Source organism: Simochromis diagramma, unplaced genomic scaffold (genome assembly GCF_900408965.1).
Source record: "Simochromis diagramma unplaced genomic scaffold, fSimDia1.1 OVJJ01000822.1, whole genome shotgun sequence".
NCBI lineage: Eukaryota > Metazoa > Chordata > Actinopteri > Cichliformes > Cichlidae > Simochromis > Simochromis diagramma.
The window spans coordinates 7,585,342-7,602,508 of NW_024387520.1; the positions used below are offsets into that span (position 1 = coordinate 7,585,342).

A 17,167-nucleotide genomic window follows, 5' to 3' on the forward strand; every position below is an offset into this window, starting at 1 on the left:
CGCTCCATCATGAAGCCCACCCATCCGCTGCACTAAACTCTACACATTACACGCTTGGACTAGAGATTGGAGACCAACACACCAAATTAAACATTGTATGTATTTTGCAACAGTATGTGTATGTGTGTCTTTCTGTGTGCTTGTCAGTTTATTGGTTGTAGTCTTTTGTGTGTTGATGAGGCTCTTGGAGCAGGACACGATATCCTGCTCCTGAGGGCCCTTAGAGCCCATTCCTCATTATTTTCACCATTTATGTGTGAGATTGATTGTGCAATTTGTGCAATCCAAATGGATGAGTTAATGCTGGTCTCACTAATAGGCTTGCTCGGTGTTTCTCTCGTTTTGCTCCCCACTCAGGCGGAAAAGGAGAAACTTCAGCAAGCAGGCAACAGAAATTTTGAACGAATATTTCTACTCGCACCTCAGCAACCCGTATCCGAGCGAGGAGGCAAAAGAGGAGCTGGCCAAGAAGTGCAGCATCACAGTTTCCCAGGTGGGTAGTGCTCGTCTAACAGTAGCTGGTGGGTAATCAGGTTGGGAAAGGCTAAAAGCCTTGAGGGATAGTTACCGTAGGTCGCACCACCAAGGCGCAATGTCCTTTGCTAACCTTGACATTGTGACTTCCTAATGATCCTTCAGTCAAGGCTGGTCCCAGTCAGTCAGAGCAGGGCCACAGGGAAGGGAGGCCTGTATCATCTTAGCCTCAATCAAAGCACTATGCTGTCCTTCCTTAGTCGCCCCAGCGCTGGGTCCCCTGCCATTTTTCCCCCTCATTCCCATCCACCATGTGCGCTCTCTCTCTCTTGCCTGGTCAGTCGCTCAGGTCATATGGAAAGAAAAAAAAAAGGCATCATCCATTACTTTAAGAAAAGCAGGTCACTCCGGTGCTTCAAAAACACTGGATGATCCTGGGTATTTACTCATATGTTTGCTCTTCAAGTGACCTTGCAGGAGTCTGCTAATTCTGTTATATTTCACACTTAAAAAGTCAACTTTCCAATTTGATATCTATCATAGCCTCCTCATTGGGTAAACCTGAAGGCAATATCTCTCACACCTAACCCCCACATCCAAAGTATTATTACCCTGTCTTCTCTTTTTTTTCCTCCCCCCTTTGCTATGATTGTGACTACTATCTAGATTTTTTTATTCTCCATTGTTCTATGGTTGTCCTCTTGAGACACAATATCAGAGAAACATGAATCTATACAATAATCTGCAGTGTTTTGTCTGTGTGGGGAGGGGGTGATGAGGGGTATATTGAGTGTAGTCATGAAGAGTCAGATACTGTAAAAGCCCATTCTTTTTTGCCTTCAGGGGGTGGGAAGCACCATCACAGTATCACAGGTATGTCATAACTTCTCCTGATCCACTGTTTTCATTTTTTTGTACCTCCTTTGTTCATGTATGTAATGGCCTCACAGTTGTCCAGTGCACAGACCCTCCCTCTCTTACACTATTGGATCCATGCTAATGCTATAATATCAAATTTAAAGTTTGAATTTACATTTAAAAAAAGCGTGGCTAAGCTATATCAGCATTTACATCCCACTTTTAACAAGAGATTGCAGCCTATTTTTAATGTTTGACATCTTTACACTACACCCATATTATCACCATACTATGTGTGTACAAATGTGTCACATGTAATTTTTACTTTCTGGCTATGGTTTATGACATGATTTATTTGTTTTCTTTTTCTTTTCTTTTATTGTTGTTTTGTTTTCTTGTAGAAGATTGAATAATTGTGTGATCTTTTTAAATCTTGAACGCCCCCCCCCCCCCCTCCAAAAAAATTGCACTTAGAGTTTATTTATATCCCTCCCACCTCATGATCACTGTGTGATTTACAGCAGTTAAAGAAATGGGCATTGTTGTCTGAGTGTCTCCTAAAGCAGTCCGCTGAACCAGTTCCCATGAGAACAAATAAGTCTTTGCAGAAATTAGAGGGCTTTTAAAAATTCACCTGAACTCATCCCGGGCCCCATTAGTGGTGTACTCCTCGATAAGCGGAGGCCATGGCAGACATCATTATTGACTTATTCTTAGTGCTTTGGCTCATTTTAGGAGGGTAACAGAGTGAGAGGCTTGACATAATGCTGGGTTCACTATAAGTATGTTATCCCTCACTGTGGCCCAGCCTTTCAGATTCATATATGGCTTACTGTGGTCACGCTGCAGGCTGGACTAATACCCCCCCCCCCCCCCCCCCCCCCACCCCCCTTTTTTTGGTGCTTTCTTGATTGCACAAGTAGTTCATTAACTAAACACCATCAGTTGTGAATGGTATGCCAATATCGCTTTGCAGCTTTGCTCAATACATCTTTGCTGATGAAACACCCTGCATCATTTTAACAGGGATCATTGAAAATGAAGTCATCTTCAAGTCAAGCGCACACTCAGATTCCAGCAGTCCAAACGCCACATTTCCTTTCTATTATTACTTTTAATGCCCTTAAAATACCCTTGAATTAACAAAATTGCAGATGTCTGTTTCATGTCCAATTACTGCTTGAGCACAGAACTGATGCACAATGATGTATTTAAGGTGGTAATATTACCTAGTGCGAGACCAGGTCTTATTTCCTTTTTTATTCATTTTATTATTATTATTATTATTATTATTATTATTATTATTATTATTATTATTATTTAATTTGCATGTGCATTGCAGAAAGGGCTAAGGGCATGGGATATGATGGATGTAGTTTGTGTTGAGGTGTGTGGATGCTTCAGAGGCCACCTTTGATGTAATATGTGTCAATATAACACTGGTTAACTGTTAAACCTGATTCCACCACAGGGTTAATATGTTCTGTTATAATGCAAAATGTATGACACCCTTTCCAATATTTCAGCTATTTAAAAATAATAATAATTTCAAAGCAGCGAATGCTTTATTTTTTGTATTTGATCTTACAGTAGGGCATTGCAAGCTCACTTTTGGCAGTAGTATTTATCTGAGACACAATGAAATAGTCCAAACTCTTAACTACAGTGTGCAACAATGAAGCCAGTTGTATTATAGCTTTGCACAGGAAGTCTGGATTGTCATGACACAATCGCTGCCTTTGAGTGCGGGTGGTGTCAGGTAATTCTTACCAAACATAGGAGTCAATTGAATGCATGGTCTGCTACGATGCTGTGCTGTGCATCTATTCAATATTTTAGCTGAACCCGAGAATCACTAAAGCCAGAGTTCATCGGGCAGGAGAGAAATGTGTGTGCAGAAAAAAGGGTGGTATAACATCCACAAGATGTGACGCCACCGCGGCTGAGTCTGTCCAGACTGCTGAGGCTTGTAACACAATAAATGTGTGCACTACAGTCATAACACACTCAAAAAAAATCTATTAATTTTATGAAGTAATCAGTCATATTTTATTGCAGGATTTGCCTCCTTTCTGATGAAAGTAATATGCGATGAAAGTAAACTAGTGTATAGTCTGTATCCATTAAGTCAAATTTAATGATAAAAATAGGTCTGAACGTGCAAACACCACAACTGGCCACAACTGACATTTTAATAAATGCAGATCTGTTTAATGCACTGTTTTTATGAACATTTTGTTAAATTAAACAGACTGATGAGCTTTACAAAACATTTTATATGATTTTTCAGGGGTTTGTGGGCACATTGCGAGCTGTCCAAAAGAGCAACAATATTGCATCGTCTTAGGCTCTACAATCCACTCTAAGCAGGTTAAGTAAAAAGGATGATGGCCAGGGCTTTCATTGCTTCCAATTAAGCCTTGCTTGTTAGTTTAACCTCTAGGTAAACCCATCAAACAATTGATGTCAAGGAAACCCTGCCAACAGTGGGCCTCGCCTGAATGGTCATTAATTTTAATTGCCTAGATATTAAAGATTTAGAGCACAGAGACGTGGAGGATAGAAATGATCTGATGTCCTGCAAATCCAGTCAGTTTTTACGCCACAGCATCGGCGGGCTGCTGGGGATATTAAAATTTAAGCACATGGGTGGAAATTAAATAAAGCGTCATTAGGGGCAGCTGCTCTTTGGCTGGTCCAGCCGTGGGCTGCAGGGCCTGAGAGGGGGGCTGCAGCACAGCGACAAGACACTCTAATTTATAGGACCATTAAAAACAAGCATCATCTCATTATTATTCCACTGTTATTGCAGAGCCAGCATTCACACATAAGGTTCACACCATACAACTTTTCAGTGTCTGATGTTGAATGGCATCGTTTCGGTCCAACAAAATTAACATATCCGACTGCTCTAAATCTGAACGTACCCAGTTTCTAGTGCATGTTTGATCTCGAGTCTTTCTCGAGCCTTAAGAGCTCTAGGCCTGCCCCAATAATCTCTGTACTGCTTCTCATGTCTATGGCGCTCTAAATCACTGAGCGTGCACAAATGTTTCATTGCCTTAGTGTTTTATGATCCTCCAAAGTAAAGCAACCCAGACCCAGTAATCCCAAAAAACTGTGTAATGTTTTCCAGTGGTTATGCTAAATTGGACGTACTCTTCATATGATGAATTATTACAATACGTTAAGCAACTGTATTTCTATAAAATGTCAATCACCTGGACCCACTCGTCTGGAACCAGTGAGAATTCTGTGGAGGATAAAATATGAACATTCATATGTTGCACTGAGGGAAATGTCAAAATTTGTATCCTTAACAACCAGTCCTCATATGAGAAATATGTACCGACTTCAGTGTCTGTGCAATAGGAGCCCCTTGTGTTTTAGTTTTGTCAGGAGACAGATCTGAGAGCATGTCATGCTCCCATCCATGAGAAGACACAAGTGGCTCCTGATTACGGCTTAATTAGCTTGTGTACCCGGCGGACATTAGCACAGGGGCTGGGAATTGGGTACTTGATGGACCCAAACATGACATCTTGAAACAATCGCACTGCTCAGTGCATGGTGCTGTGCCTGCTTGACATCTGACTCCTCTGCTCCTCCTCCTTCTGCTCTCCCACGCAGGTATCCAACTGGTTTGGCAACAAAAGGATCCGGTACAAGAAAAATATCGGCAAGTTTCAGGAAGAAGCCAACCTGTATGCCGCCAAGACTGCTGTAAATGCGGCACACGCTGCAGCCGCTGCAGTGCAGAACAGCCAGGCCAACTCCCCTACCACACCTAACTCCGGTAGGCATTCCTGCATATAGACAAATAAAACAGACGAAAAGATCTACCTTCTACCTCAGTCCTTAACCTGCTGCCTGCCTGCCTCACTCTCTCATGCACCATTCACACAGGCTAGAGTGACAGGCTCTGCTCCCAGCTTGGGGATCACAGTGTCTCCTGTCTATAAGACAGTTGATGCCAAGCAAACTCATGCATAAAGAGAGCGTTCCTGACTTGTGAACCGAGAACACATGTATTTTTGGCAAAATAAGAAAAAAAAATTCAAAATAATGCCGTAGGATTTGTTTTCCCTTGACTTTCTGTCAACTTCTTGTCATTTCTAATGTAATGGTATGTATTCCCACTGAATGGTAAAGGCATTTTGCAAAAAAGTGAAACATAATTGCTGGGAGCATTTTACCTGCAGTAGTAGTATCAAAATGGTATTATGTGCAGTTGATGCTGAATAAAAATAGAGATAAAAACAAAGAGCCTGAAAGGGCATATTTAGTCAAGTTTGATGAGTAATGTAATGCTGAGTTTGGACTAGCTTGAGCTTCGTCGGGATGTGGTAAGCTTATGAAGTGGTCCCTTTTTCTTGCACCCAGGATTCCAGATGAAAGATGAAGAGTTTCAGCTGGATTCTGCAGAGAGCAAAAACACTCTTTTAAGCAACATGTTTACTGGTACTGGTCTTTTCATAAGCTTCTTATTGTCCTTGTCATTTACCATGTGATACCTCCCTGCTAATTTAGACTGGAAGTAGGTGATGTGGAACAATTGGGAGCTTAAGCGACCAACCACATATAGAACCGGTCCCCTTGTTGTCATGTGATTTTCATTTAATTTGTGCTCACTGCATTCGTAAAAAAAAGATCTTCAGTTCTTCTGCACATCATCCTCCTCCTCCTCTGTTTTGGTTCCTTGCCTTTTCTTCCGTCACCCCTGTAGTTGCCTGCTTTATGGGAGTCTTTCTTCTGTGTGTTTGTCTGCTTGAGCTGGGTGTGTTTTTTACAGATAAATGTGTGTGCGCGTGCGTGCGTGCGTGTCTGTGTGTGTGCCTGTGCTTTCCCTTTATAGCCCTCTCATGTATTCAGCTACTTACATCTTCCCTTTCCAGGTTCTTCAGGTTCTTTTAACCTCCCAAACTCTGGGGACATGTTCTTGAGCATGCAGAGTCTGAATGGGGATTCTTACCAAGGGGCACAAGTCGGAGCCAATGTACAGTCACAGGTAGGAGCAACAATCAGGGACAGTTCCTGACGACTAGTGCAGAGAGCTGTCCTTGTCTTGCCTGTGTACTGAGCCATCCACAGTGCAGTCTAAGAAGCACAACAAACTGAAAAAAGCAAAAAAAAAAAAAAATCCAAAAAACATAAATAAGAAAAACATGCTGCCCATCCACGGGCAGTTCAAATTACCAAGCGAGGCCTCCAATAACAGCCCATTGACTGAAGTGTTTACTGACTATTTCGCTTTGGATGGAATGCTTTGGCCGCCAAAATATGATCCCACCCCACTGCAATCATGCCGCAAAGCAGTTTCCTGGTTACTATTCAAAACATTGTCTGAATGCATTTGGCTTTGACTTGAGCTCTTGGGTTGGTATTTGGGTTTTTTGGTACGATGTTATCCCCTTTTTTCTGTACTTCTGTATCGCTATCTTCCTGTCTCATCTTGTTATTGTTTGTTGTTGATGTCTTCCATTTTGTGAGTTTAACGCAGCTACACAGCCGACACACTGCACACACTCACTACCACACCAGAAAAAAATATATGCTCATTCATAATAAAGGTAAAGAAAAATCAAAGCTAATTTAAGATTTTTTTTAAAGTCTATGTGTTCCATTACTTTTACTTATGCTTTTATTTGGTATCAATCCACAACTGCTTTAGATGAAGTAGTATACCTGAGCATGCTCGTAACATCACTATCCTTTGTTTTTGATTTTATTTTGAAAATCTTTTTGCCCTGTTTTTTTCTGGTTAGTACATTTGCTGTCTCAGAAGTCCCTTTTTGTTAATTTCACTTCAGTTAATATCTTTTGCTTTACTAAGCATGTTTACAGTTAGTGTTGGAAGTCTGCGAGACACTCGGCTGACCAGCTTGTCCACCTTGTCTGTCCCTTCAGGTGGATACCCTGCGCCATGTTATCAGTCAGACGGCAGGATACAATGATGCTCTGGGGGGAAACACGATGTATAGTCCACATGGCCTAAATGTAAGTGAAGGTTTTATTGGCTTACACGTGGAGCTTGTTGAGGCAAAGGGAGTGTGAAATTCATTGATACTTTTTTTTTTTTCAATAAAAGTGCTGCATGGTTATCCTTTAATTTTATTCAATGAAATTACAGTGCATTACATTGCTTTACAACCTGCACAATAAAATATTAGCCAGTGTGTCACATCACTGTGTCACCTGATCTAAATAAAAGCTGCTTTTAATAAAAAAATATGCTACACAGCAGGTGAATAAAATCAGATTTACTTTAATAAACGGCTTTTAATACTTTGTTTGACTCAAACCAAGAATGAGATTTGGAGGGGGGGAAAAAACACACCCTATCTGTTGCATTTCAGCTGCTTTGAAATGCTTCACAGCATTTTCCGTAGACTTATCTTCATGATAAAATATGATCACGTGATCGCCCGCAGCCTTTTTCCAGACATGAATTTCTTCTTCCCTGATGAGGTTTGATACGGCGCCTTTTTGTAAAGCAGCACATAATCTGAAGCTATCAGAGTAAAGATTAATTTCGTTGATGAGGGAGGATGGAGAGTGAAGGAGAGAAAGAGAGAGAAATAGGAGGAGACAGCTCGTTCTCTCGGCACTGTATCAACACTGCAGCATTTGCTCTCTTTGTGTTAGCATGCCTGTTGGGTGAAATGCACAGATATTCACAGTCTTAATAGTATGTAAGAGTTAAGCATGAAAATAAGGTATTAAATTAGTTTTTAAAAAATCTATTTCTTTTTTTTTTTTTTAAATATAAACAAACGGTGGCGGCTGTTGCCAGCAATTCTGTGCTGTTGGTGTCATTTTGGCTTTGCTGTAGCCTTATTGCTATAAGCTCTTTAGACATGTCAACTCCTTGTAGGATCAAGTGTTTCTTTCTTTCTCACAAGGTTTCTCACTTCCATGTGCAGTGTAGACCTGTGCCTACTGGCTCAGCAGAGCTCAGTGTGATCCCTACTAAAATATTAATAGTCGAATAACCTTAACACATGAAAAGAGAGGATCGGAGCACAAAGAGTAATAAAGTAAAAAACATATTCTGAACAGAAAGCTGTGGAAAAGCAGCCGTTTTTAGCCATAGCCCAGAAAATGCACTATTGATATATTCACATAGACCTTTAGCTGTGTTGGTGGTGACGTAGAGGGATCCAGTAAAGGCTAGGTCACGCCTGGAGCAAAGCAAAGTCAGGCCGGCTAAGACTGGCTCTCTTGGAGAGGCCCTGCCCTGTCACTTTCCCTCAGCTCTCCCCACCTCATGCAGCCCGAGCCCTCCCTCTTCTTGACTGACAGGAGAATATGTAGCGACAAGCTGTCGGTCGCTTCTGAAATCTGCTTAGACACTGATTTCAGGGATCGCTCCCATTGGTCGGGACACAGGACAAATTTGTTTTTGAGAGTCTCTTTGCTGATGCTACTGTAACACAGAGACTAGACTAACTGCGTCTGCAACATTTTAATATCAACTGACACATTAGGGCAATCAGTCTATATATCTACATATTCTGTTTTTGGAGTGTCTAGAATTTACCAGGTTCATATTGCATTGAGTGTTTGATTGTAATCTCAACCTTTTCCATTTGTGTCCAAGGCTAATGGGGGATGGCAAGATGCAACGACTCCATCTTCTGTAATATCTCCAACAGAAGGACCTGGAAGTGTGCACTCCGATACCTCGAATTGATCCGCTATTAATGCATCTTCACCTCTAGCAGGACTTTTTAACTGGCTGACCACCTGAAGAGGATATTGAAAAATAAACTTTCACAGCAGATTGGTTTTCACGTATCTTAAAATGTATCACGACCGTGTTGCACGCATTGAAACTCCATCCTCCATTATGAACACCAAGTGTTTCCCGGTAGCTGTTTTGTTCTTTCTTCATAAATCAATCAAGTGTACACACCATGCTTTTCTTCTTCTTTTTAATTTGTTGGTTCACTGTAGAGGTAAACACATGCACATTTCCAAACAAAAATAAGAGTAAGCTTTCAGGATAATTATCTCCACTCAAAAGTACGGGATGACACTTGTGTGTTTTCCGTGACATTTTATGACACCTTAAAGGCCCATTTGTTCGATTCTTGATTTAATTGCCGCTCTCCATTTTGATAATTGAGTCCTTACAACATAGAGATTAAAGCAGCTGTTTCTTTGACTGTAATGTGCTCGCAGTCTTGTCCGGCAACTCAACAATGCTGTTGTTGACAGCTCAATGGCAGCTTTGTAGTTACTTTCAAGATTTATTTTTGCCTTACAGCTGTATACATTAGTACAAGGAAATGACTATTCAAACTCTGGAACATAAAGAAGCATAATTGATTGCTTGACTATAACATGACATCACTGCATATTTTATAATTTGATGTTTAGTATGTACATATGTAAACCTTTTTTTTTTTTGTACTGCTTATGGAAGCCCCTCTCGACAGCACACACACACACGGACAGTAGATCATTACAACATGGCACACAGGAGCAGGCCCCCATTACACAGGAAAAGTTGTACATAATATAGCTTAAGAGTAATTATACACCCCACCAATCAATACCCAGCTTTATTACCTCATTCATAGAAACCAATAATTTCCAACATTTCTGTAGCTTAGAGCGCTCACCTACTACCTCTAAACCATATCACCACCACAGTTTCTTTGGCCCTTATTTAATGTTTTTATGTAGTTATTTTGATCACATCTTGTAACACTGTAAACTCTTCATTCTCTATGTAATCTAATGTATATTTTAATCTTTTAATAAAATGATGTTGCAGCTGTGCAACTTAAAATAACAAATAAAAACAAAACAAAACAACGAAATAACAATATTAATACCATGGAAAATAGACGGGGAGAGGATGGGAGGGGGTGGGGTTGGGTGGCTGAAGATGTTGTTGCTCTGTGGCTTATATGGCTGGGGGGTGTGGGCGCGCGGGAGGGGCGGGGACGTGTGGCGAATATTGTTGTTAAATTAACACCAAACAGTTAAAACTGTTGTAAATAATGAAGGGAGGAAAAAAAAAGAACATTTTGAATGTTGCTCATCTTGTTACTAAATCATGCGGAGAAAAAAGACAAAAAAATCACTATAAAAACTGTAATGCATAGAGGTTTCAGTATTCAGAACTGTACATTTCCAGCTCTGTTCAACAGGGTTCAAGACTTCTTTTCTCTTTTTTCTATTGTATGTGATTCTGAAACTGAAAAGTCATGACAAATGATTTGTGGCAGTGATTCTAATGTATTAAAGATGTTTAGTGTTACTTTCTAACCAGACTACACCCTGGACTGAAAAGTCTTCCTTGTGGTAGTTGTGTAATTTCAAACATGAATAAACCTTTTGCTTTCATGACAGCAAGGGGGTGTGTTTGTTGTCTCTAGTTTTTCCCTTAACGCTTGTCTGGTAAGTAGAACCTCGGCTCTCTTCTCCATCTCTGTAAACTCTCAACGAGGGATGCAACTTAATGGTAGCTGACTGCTCCTGCTCATTAATCGAAACTTCAGAGTCATTAAAAGCCATTTCTTCTCATTTTTTAAACACATTTCCTGTTTAGTTTTTAGATAGATTAAATACAAATTAGAGATAAAATCATGTTATTTATTCATCACGTATGGATTTGCCAGCTTTACATATTGTGGGTAGACGCTGAGGACTTGACCTGGGTTGTAGCTACTGTAGAGCTGACAAAGTGCAATTAACTGAAATGTCAGGCACTTCTTATTCAGGCTGTTTTGTCTGTCTGTTGTGGAAAGGCTGGCTTAATGGATCATTGGTTACCAATTCCACATGGAAATTGACATCCATTTATTCTCATTTTCTTAGCATAGTTCTTCATTCTTGTCTTTCTACTAAGCTCGTGTCCAGAGTTTGTCCCTTTCAGTCATGGATCCCTCTAGATTTTCAACAAAGTGCTGCAACAAATACTCCCAGCATCCCCAGCAAGCAGCAAGTTCAAAGCACATGTACAAGTTTGTTTTTTTTCTTTGATACACACAGTTAAAAAAAAAAGAAGTAACAGCACAAGAGTGATTCAAGTGCAATGCACAGGCAATTTCTAGGAGAACATATTTGTCCACTCATCCAGGCAAAAACACTGAACACCTTTCTCTGGAAACCGTGCCTTTGTCCTAATACTACACACCCATGTCACAGATTTCTGTGCACATGCACACATTTTCTTAGAAGATGAAATTAAAATCCCAGTTTTGCCCCTTTTTTACATCTGATCCTTTTCTGATCCACTCTAAGGATCCATGAAAGCATGCAGAGGTCAGTTCAGTGTTTCTCAGCCATTCAGAGTGCAATCTATTTGCTTATTCTAGCTTTACAAATGCATTTGCTTCCTCAATTCTTCAACTATTACATTTTAAGTACTGCACTCAGCAAAATTGCTCTCAGAACCTTTTAAATAAAGAAGTTACATTTTCTAAGATTATGCCTATTAGAGGTTTTTCTAAGGTTCATTAAAGACGACATTTTCTAAGTAAAACTCACCATGAAAGGCATGCATCATTAAATATGGAAATCCTGAATTATATTAGCAATATGCACCAAGCTAGTGCCAATTAAATTAGAGAAAGATATCATTTGTATTATTAAGGTAGAGTTCGTATTAGATTAAATATAAAATGTAATTTTGTCACGTTATGATTTATGCCTTGCAATGCTTGGTTCATGGACCCATGTTATACTGTGTTTCAACAGAGTGATTGTTAATATTAAAATGTAAAAAAAAAAAATGTAATTGCATCACACTTTTGCTCAATTTGATTGGTAGGAAGTTCAAACTGAAATTTATGAGCTGCCAAACGTATTGTTCCTCTCTTCAATATGACTTGATATTCAAAATGTACACACAAACACCCTAAAACATAAACAGCATTATGTTGTTAACCTTATTAACGCTATAATGCTGGAATCAATGCTTTCTGATTTCAGAGAATAATTACAAGTGTACGTTGGTGCTTTGATCGCCGATCAAAGATTGCAGCAATATGATAAAAAACAGAAAGTATATGTAAATCTTCTGAATTTGTATTTGAAGATTTGAACAGCACTGTGTAAGATAATCTGAGTTAATAAACAACAGTGTATGCATTTAAAAAACTTTGGAAATCCTATTAAAAAATATAATCAACAGTTAAACTCAAAAAGCATTCAAATCTAAAAGCATCTGTGGTGTCAAGTGCAAATGATACCAATACCCAATGAAGAGATTTTAAGAGGAAGAAGCTTACAGCCAATATACTGTTTAATATGTTCAGCAGAGTGGCAAAAACAAAGACAAAAAAAGTCCTCCGAAAGACAGGCTTCAGTTCTTACTTATATTCTGTTGTTTTAGCTTTTTAGTTTTAATCAGTGCTTTATGACACTATCATAGTGATGTAATCATAAGGACATTTCCATTTTTTGCATTTATCCACAATTATAAAATATCTCTTTTGACTATTAAAGCCGTGTTTTACTAAATCATCATATTGAGAAGTGTACACTTCTATGTGAGCGTAACAATTCTCCTCAGCCTAACAGTGACTGAAGAGTGCAAATTAGAGTAGTCGTGTGTCTCTTTGAACATCTGTTTTTCATGGAAAAATGTATTTGTTATTCTGAACATAGAGCCATAATTAAGAAATACTGTTTTAGTTATTTTAATAGGATATTTAAATATGTAATTAAACTATATTTCTTTCTTTCTTTCTTTTAAAAGCACACACGGTCCAGTAACCTACATGTAAACACTGAAGACATGGTGCCGTAGCTCTTATTTAGCACAGAATGTTTGGATGAGAAGGGTCTGGCTAACTCGCTAATCGCCACCCTTGGACAATAATTTTGATAGACTTTGCTTTGGAAGATGCTCATAAAGAGAGCAGTGTAGCCTGAGAGTAGTGTGCAGGAGTTTGATTCACTGAGCAGATGTATAATGGACCATAGCCTGCCTGCACTGATCTCTTCAGCCGCAGTGACTTATATTAAGAGATGAGTCCTGAGTGGCCTTTGAGCTTAAAACAGTGGAGTTAATTAACATTTGATCTGGCTTCTCTTTACATCTTTAGAAGTTCATTTTCAATTTCATTTCAACCCATTCAGCCATTTTGGTGCTGAAAGATTACTTTAAGATGGCACGTAATCTCTCCTCTGAACTGAAGGTGGCTTATCATAGCTGCTTGGACAAAAGCATATATGTGAAGGCTATGACAGGAGACAGATGTTTGCCCTGCCTCTTAGCAGACGCGTGTGGGTAACAAAGTGCTGCCTCCGTGCTGCTCAAATACACTCACACCATGTCACAAAAAACCCCCAAACAATCATACAAACAAGAAAAAAACAAACAAAAGAGATTCATATTTATTTTTATTTTATATTTATGTTTTTTGACTCCCTCATACTTACAAGTAAGAAATAAATGTATTGCATTAAAAGCACAAAGAATGTTTTAGAGGTATAAATATTATATTATATTATATAAAAAAACAATGCTGCTTGAAAACATCCCACAGTAGTCTGTTCATGTTTCAATTTTATGTTCTGTAAGAGCGGTACAGATGTTTCCATGTGTATAAAGGCTCAGTGGCTACTTTGTTACTGTAGGTGCACCTGTTCACGCCTTCCTTAATGCAAATATCTAATCAGCCAATCACAGGCCAGAAACTCAATGCATGGGGGAAAATATGCTGATTTGATATGTGTATTTCAGAAACTGATGATTTACTAGGAATTTCCCACACAGCCACGTGTAGGGTTTACAAAGAAAATCGAGTTCGCCACAGATCTCTAAGCAAAAATATCTTGTTGATGGCAGAGGAGAGTGCTTTGACCTGATAGGATGGCAAAACTAACTCAAATAACCTCAACCAAAGTATGCAGAAGAGCATCTCTGAATGCACGGATCGAACTTTTAGGCAGCAGAAGACCCCACTGGGTGTCACTCCTGTCTGCTGTCAGCTTGGCTTAGATCATGGGACACTTGAAGACTTGGAAACAAAAAAATATATATATTAAAGACATATTTTAATCGTATCTAGTAACTTCATAATTTTTGGGCATCAAGGGGCTCAGAGTTATAGCATGTAAATATTCCATATTTTCAGGCTTTGTCTCCTTTCTTGTCTCTGTTTGCCTTCTTTGCTTCAACATATACCCTGACATGCAAAAACAAACAAGCCTGTTGTCAACTTCTGAAAAAAAGATAACGCAACGGAACCAATTTCTTTTTATTATTATTTTTTAATTTAAGATTAGGAAAGTGGGTCACTGAATAAATATACCAGACAACAGACTAAATTCATTTGCAAGCTTTAAAAAAGGTAAGAAGTGACAAGTCTACCTAAAGTGACAAGGTGTTTGTGATAGATTCCTTTGATGTTTTTCTCCTAATACATTAAATGGTCTGTTAAATATCGTTCGCTACGTTTTCATGTGGTGGAGGTGAGACGATTTAAAAGAAGGATGGCACCATTCTGAGAAAGATTATCAAAAGCTTCTTCAAATATTCAGAATCCCGTCACGCTGCTAAAGAAGCTCTGCAGTCAGGGTTACGTGTGAGGTTTCCAACCTGGATGAACCTTATTGTGTTCGCCCTTTGTTCCTGCAAAAACAGGCGTTAACCCCCCCCCTCCCGGCAACATGTTTATCTACAAAGACAGAGTGGCACCCATTTAAGTGCAATAAGACTGAAATCATCTGCACCAAAATCACTTTTTGCACTTCTTCTCACCTGCACATATTAAAAAAAACTGCTTCATTAGATGCATGTGATTGCTTCCTGTGTTCTTTTTGTGAACCACCTGCTGGTTCACTTGGAGATGCTTTGGGAAGCCATGTTTTATAATAGATGCATTTTGGAAAATCTTTTATTTTGTTTCTTTGCAAGGTTTTTCACACCAATGACTACTAGTTAGTTAGTTAAACTTGGCATAAGGATTAGACAGAGAGAGAGAAACAGCTATCCTGGCTATTTCTGAAACATAAAGTTGTTGTTTAATGCTCATGTGCTGAAGTTCCCTCAATTTTCGGTCTTTATGCTAAGCTATGCTAAGCTGCCTGCTGACTTTATTATTCTACTTTGTGTGTCAACGCTTTAATGAGATGTATTTGTGTTAATTATAATCATTTAGAGAATGCGCCGCTACTCTATAAAAAAATACATACACCATATTGCATTTTATAATAAACTGGCAAAATGTTCATTTTAGTGAAATCGATTCAAACCTAAAATCCTCCAGCTAGCGACTTTGATTCTGGTAATTACTTGGAATAACAGCTAGTCTTTACAGCACATTTTCCATCCTCCATTCGCTATGTATTGCAGTGTGGCTATAGGCTACATTGTGTAATGGGAAGTCATTAGCTTTTGGTCTGATGCAGTTTGTTCTCAGTCCCTCGCTGCTACATTTATATTTCATATCTTATGTTTCACACTGTATTAACAGCTGTGGCTTGTTTTTGCCATCTGCAGACAATTACTTTAGTTTACTTGGCTTTGTAATAATAGCATGTTTTCTTCTTGCAACTCTCTCAATAGACAACATACTGCAAATTCTTGACAGGTGCTGAGGCATTTGCTCGGGAGACATGGTGAGGAGGATTATTACTGCATTATTTAGTTCTCCTGAAATAAACAAACAGATTCCCTTCCTGGCATCGTGCGCGACTAGCGAGTCAGCATTGTGTTTTGCATCGCTCCAGCTCTGAGCAGCCAATTATGATGTACGTTGAGTAGCGAGAACCTCGGTGCCCCTTTTCACCTCCGACAAGACCCGCTCAGTGTCGAATATTTTTCCCTTCCATCCCCTCTCATTTGCTCAGTATTTTCTCCTTTTATGACCTTTTTACATTCACCTTGCCTTGTTTCACCTACTTGCTATCACCACAGTGGCTCAGGTTCTGCTCCACAGTCTAGTTTAAGTATAATAACTTGACACTTCACATTGCATTAGTCTTAGTCCCGACAACAAGGTTATGTGACCTATAGTGTCAGAGAGCATACACCATACTTGCCTGGAGTAGCTATTTATCAAGACAGCTTTGGGCCACCTATGATTCAGAGCAGAACAAATACAGATGTGAGGCGGTTATACCGGGGACATATTTGTCCAGAAACCGTGGCAAACACCATCGCACAGTTTTCTCTCACAGACACTTCAGTGGGATTTTCGAAACCTTTACACCACCTTCGTTACAGGTTAACATGAAAAAATATTCATAGCTGATCATTTTAATTCTCTTTAAAATTCACAGCCTGCCATGCAATCATTTGACTGAATTAAATAATGTGTTTGTTATCTTGTTGCTTCATAATGTGATCACATCTAAGGGCACTTTCCAGTTCTTTTGACTCTGAATTGCAACATACTTTACATTCTGCAACTATCTTCAACTATTGATTAAAAAGCACGAGAGGAGCGGCTGTAGCCGAGTAGGCTGGTTCCGAACCCCGAGGAAATCATTAGGAGACCAGTGACCTCACTGGTGCAACGCACAGAAAAAGTTGCCCATTGGCATAATGTCATATTTAACATGCAATCAGTCATCCCGTTACCCCTGGCAGTCAAATCTGAAGCAATAGACATGGAAGATTGTCTTGAAGAACTGTTACTCGTGAATCACAGATTTTTTTTTACCCCTTAAAAAAGTGATGTCAGCCATACAATTATTGTCCACTCCATTCTGGCCCTGTTTCCAATTTCTAATAGGAAACAAAGTTGCTGATTTTACTCACAATGGTGTAGCATGGTGTAGCATTTTACTGGACATGTAAACCCCCATCAGTCTTTTACACCACTGCTGCTTTAGTGAATGTGTTTATCTTGTTTATCCCCCGCTC

General features: G+C 39.4%; 1 protein-coding gene across 9 annotated transcripts in view; it reads left to right on the plus strand.

Moving 5' to 3' along the window:
• pbx3b (pre-B-cell leukemia homeobox 3b) overlaps positions 1-10,197 on the plus strand; it is a 56,279-nt gene extending 46,082 nt beyond the window's left edge. For 2 of the 9 annotated variants that reach the window (XM_040019394.1, XM_040019396.1), the window contains exons 5-11: positions 358-493; positions 1,318-1,347; positions 4,963-5,128; positions 5,716-5,793; positions 6,228-6,340; positions 7,240-7,329; positions 8,933-10,197. In XM_040019394.1, the coding sequence (XP_039875328.1) occupies positions 358-493; positions 1,318-1,347; positions 4,963-5,128; positions 5,716-5,793; positions 6,228-6,340; positions 7,240-7,329; positions 8,933-9,025 (706 nt within the window). In that variant the 3' untranslated portion in view covers positions 9,026-10,197. The remainder of the gene's footprint in view (positions 1-357; positions 494-1,317; positions 1,348-4,962; positions 5,129-5,715; positions 5,794-6,227; positions 6,341-7,239; positions 7,330-8,932) is intronic. The other 7 variants (XM_040019397.1, XM_040019398.1, XM_040019399.1 and 4 more) reach the window with 5 other exon arrangements.
• Positions 10,198-17,167: the final 6,970 nt, after the last annotated feature.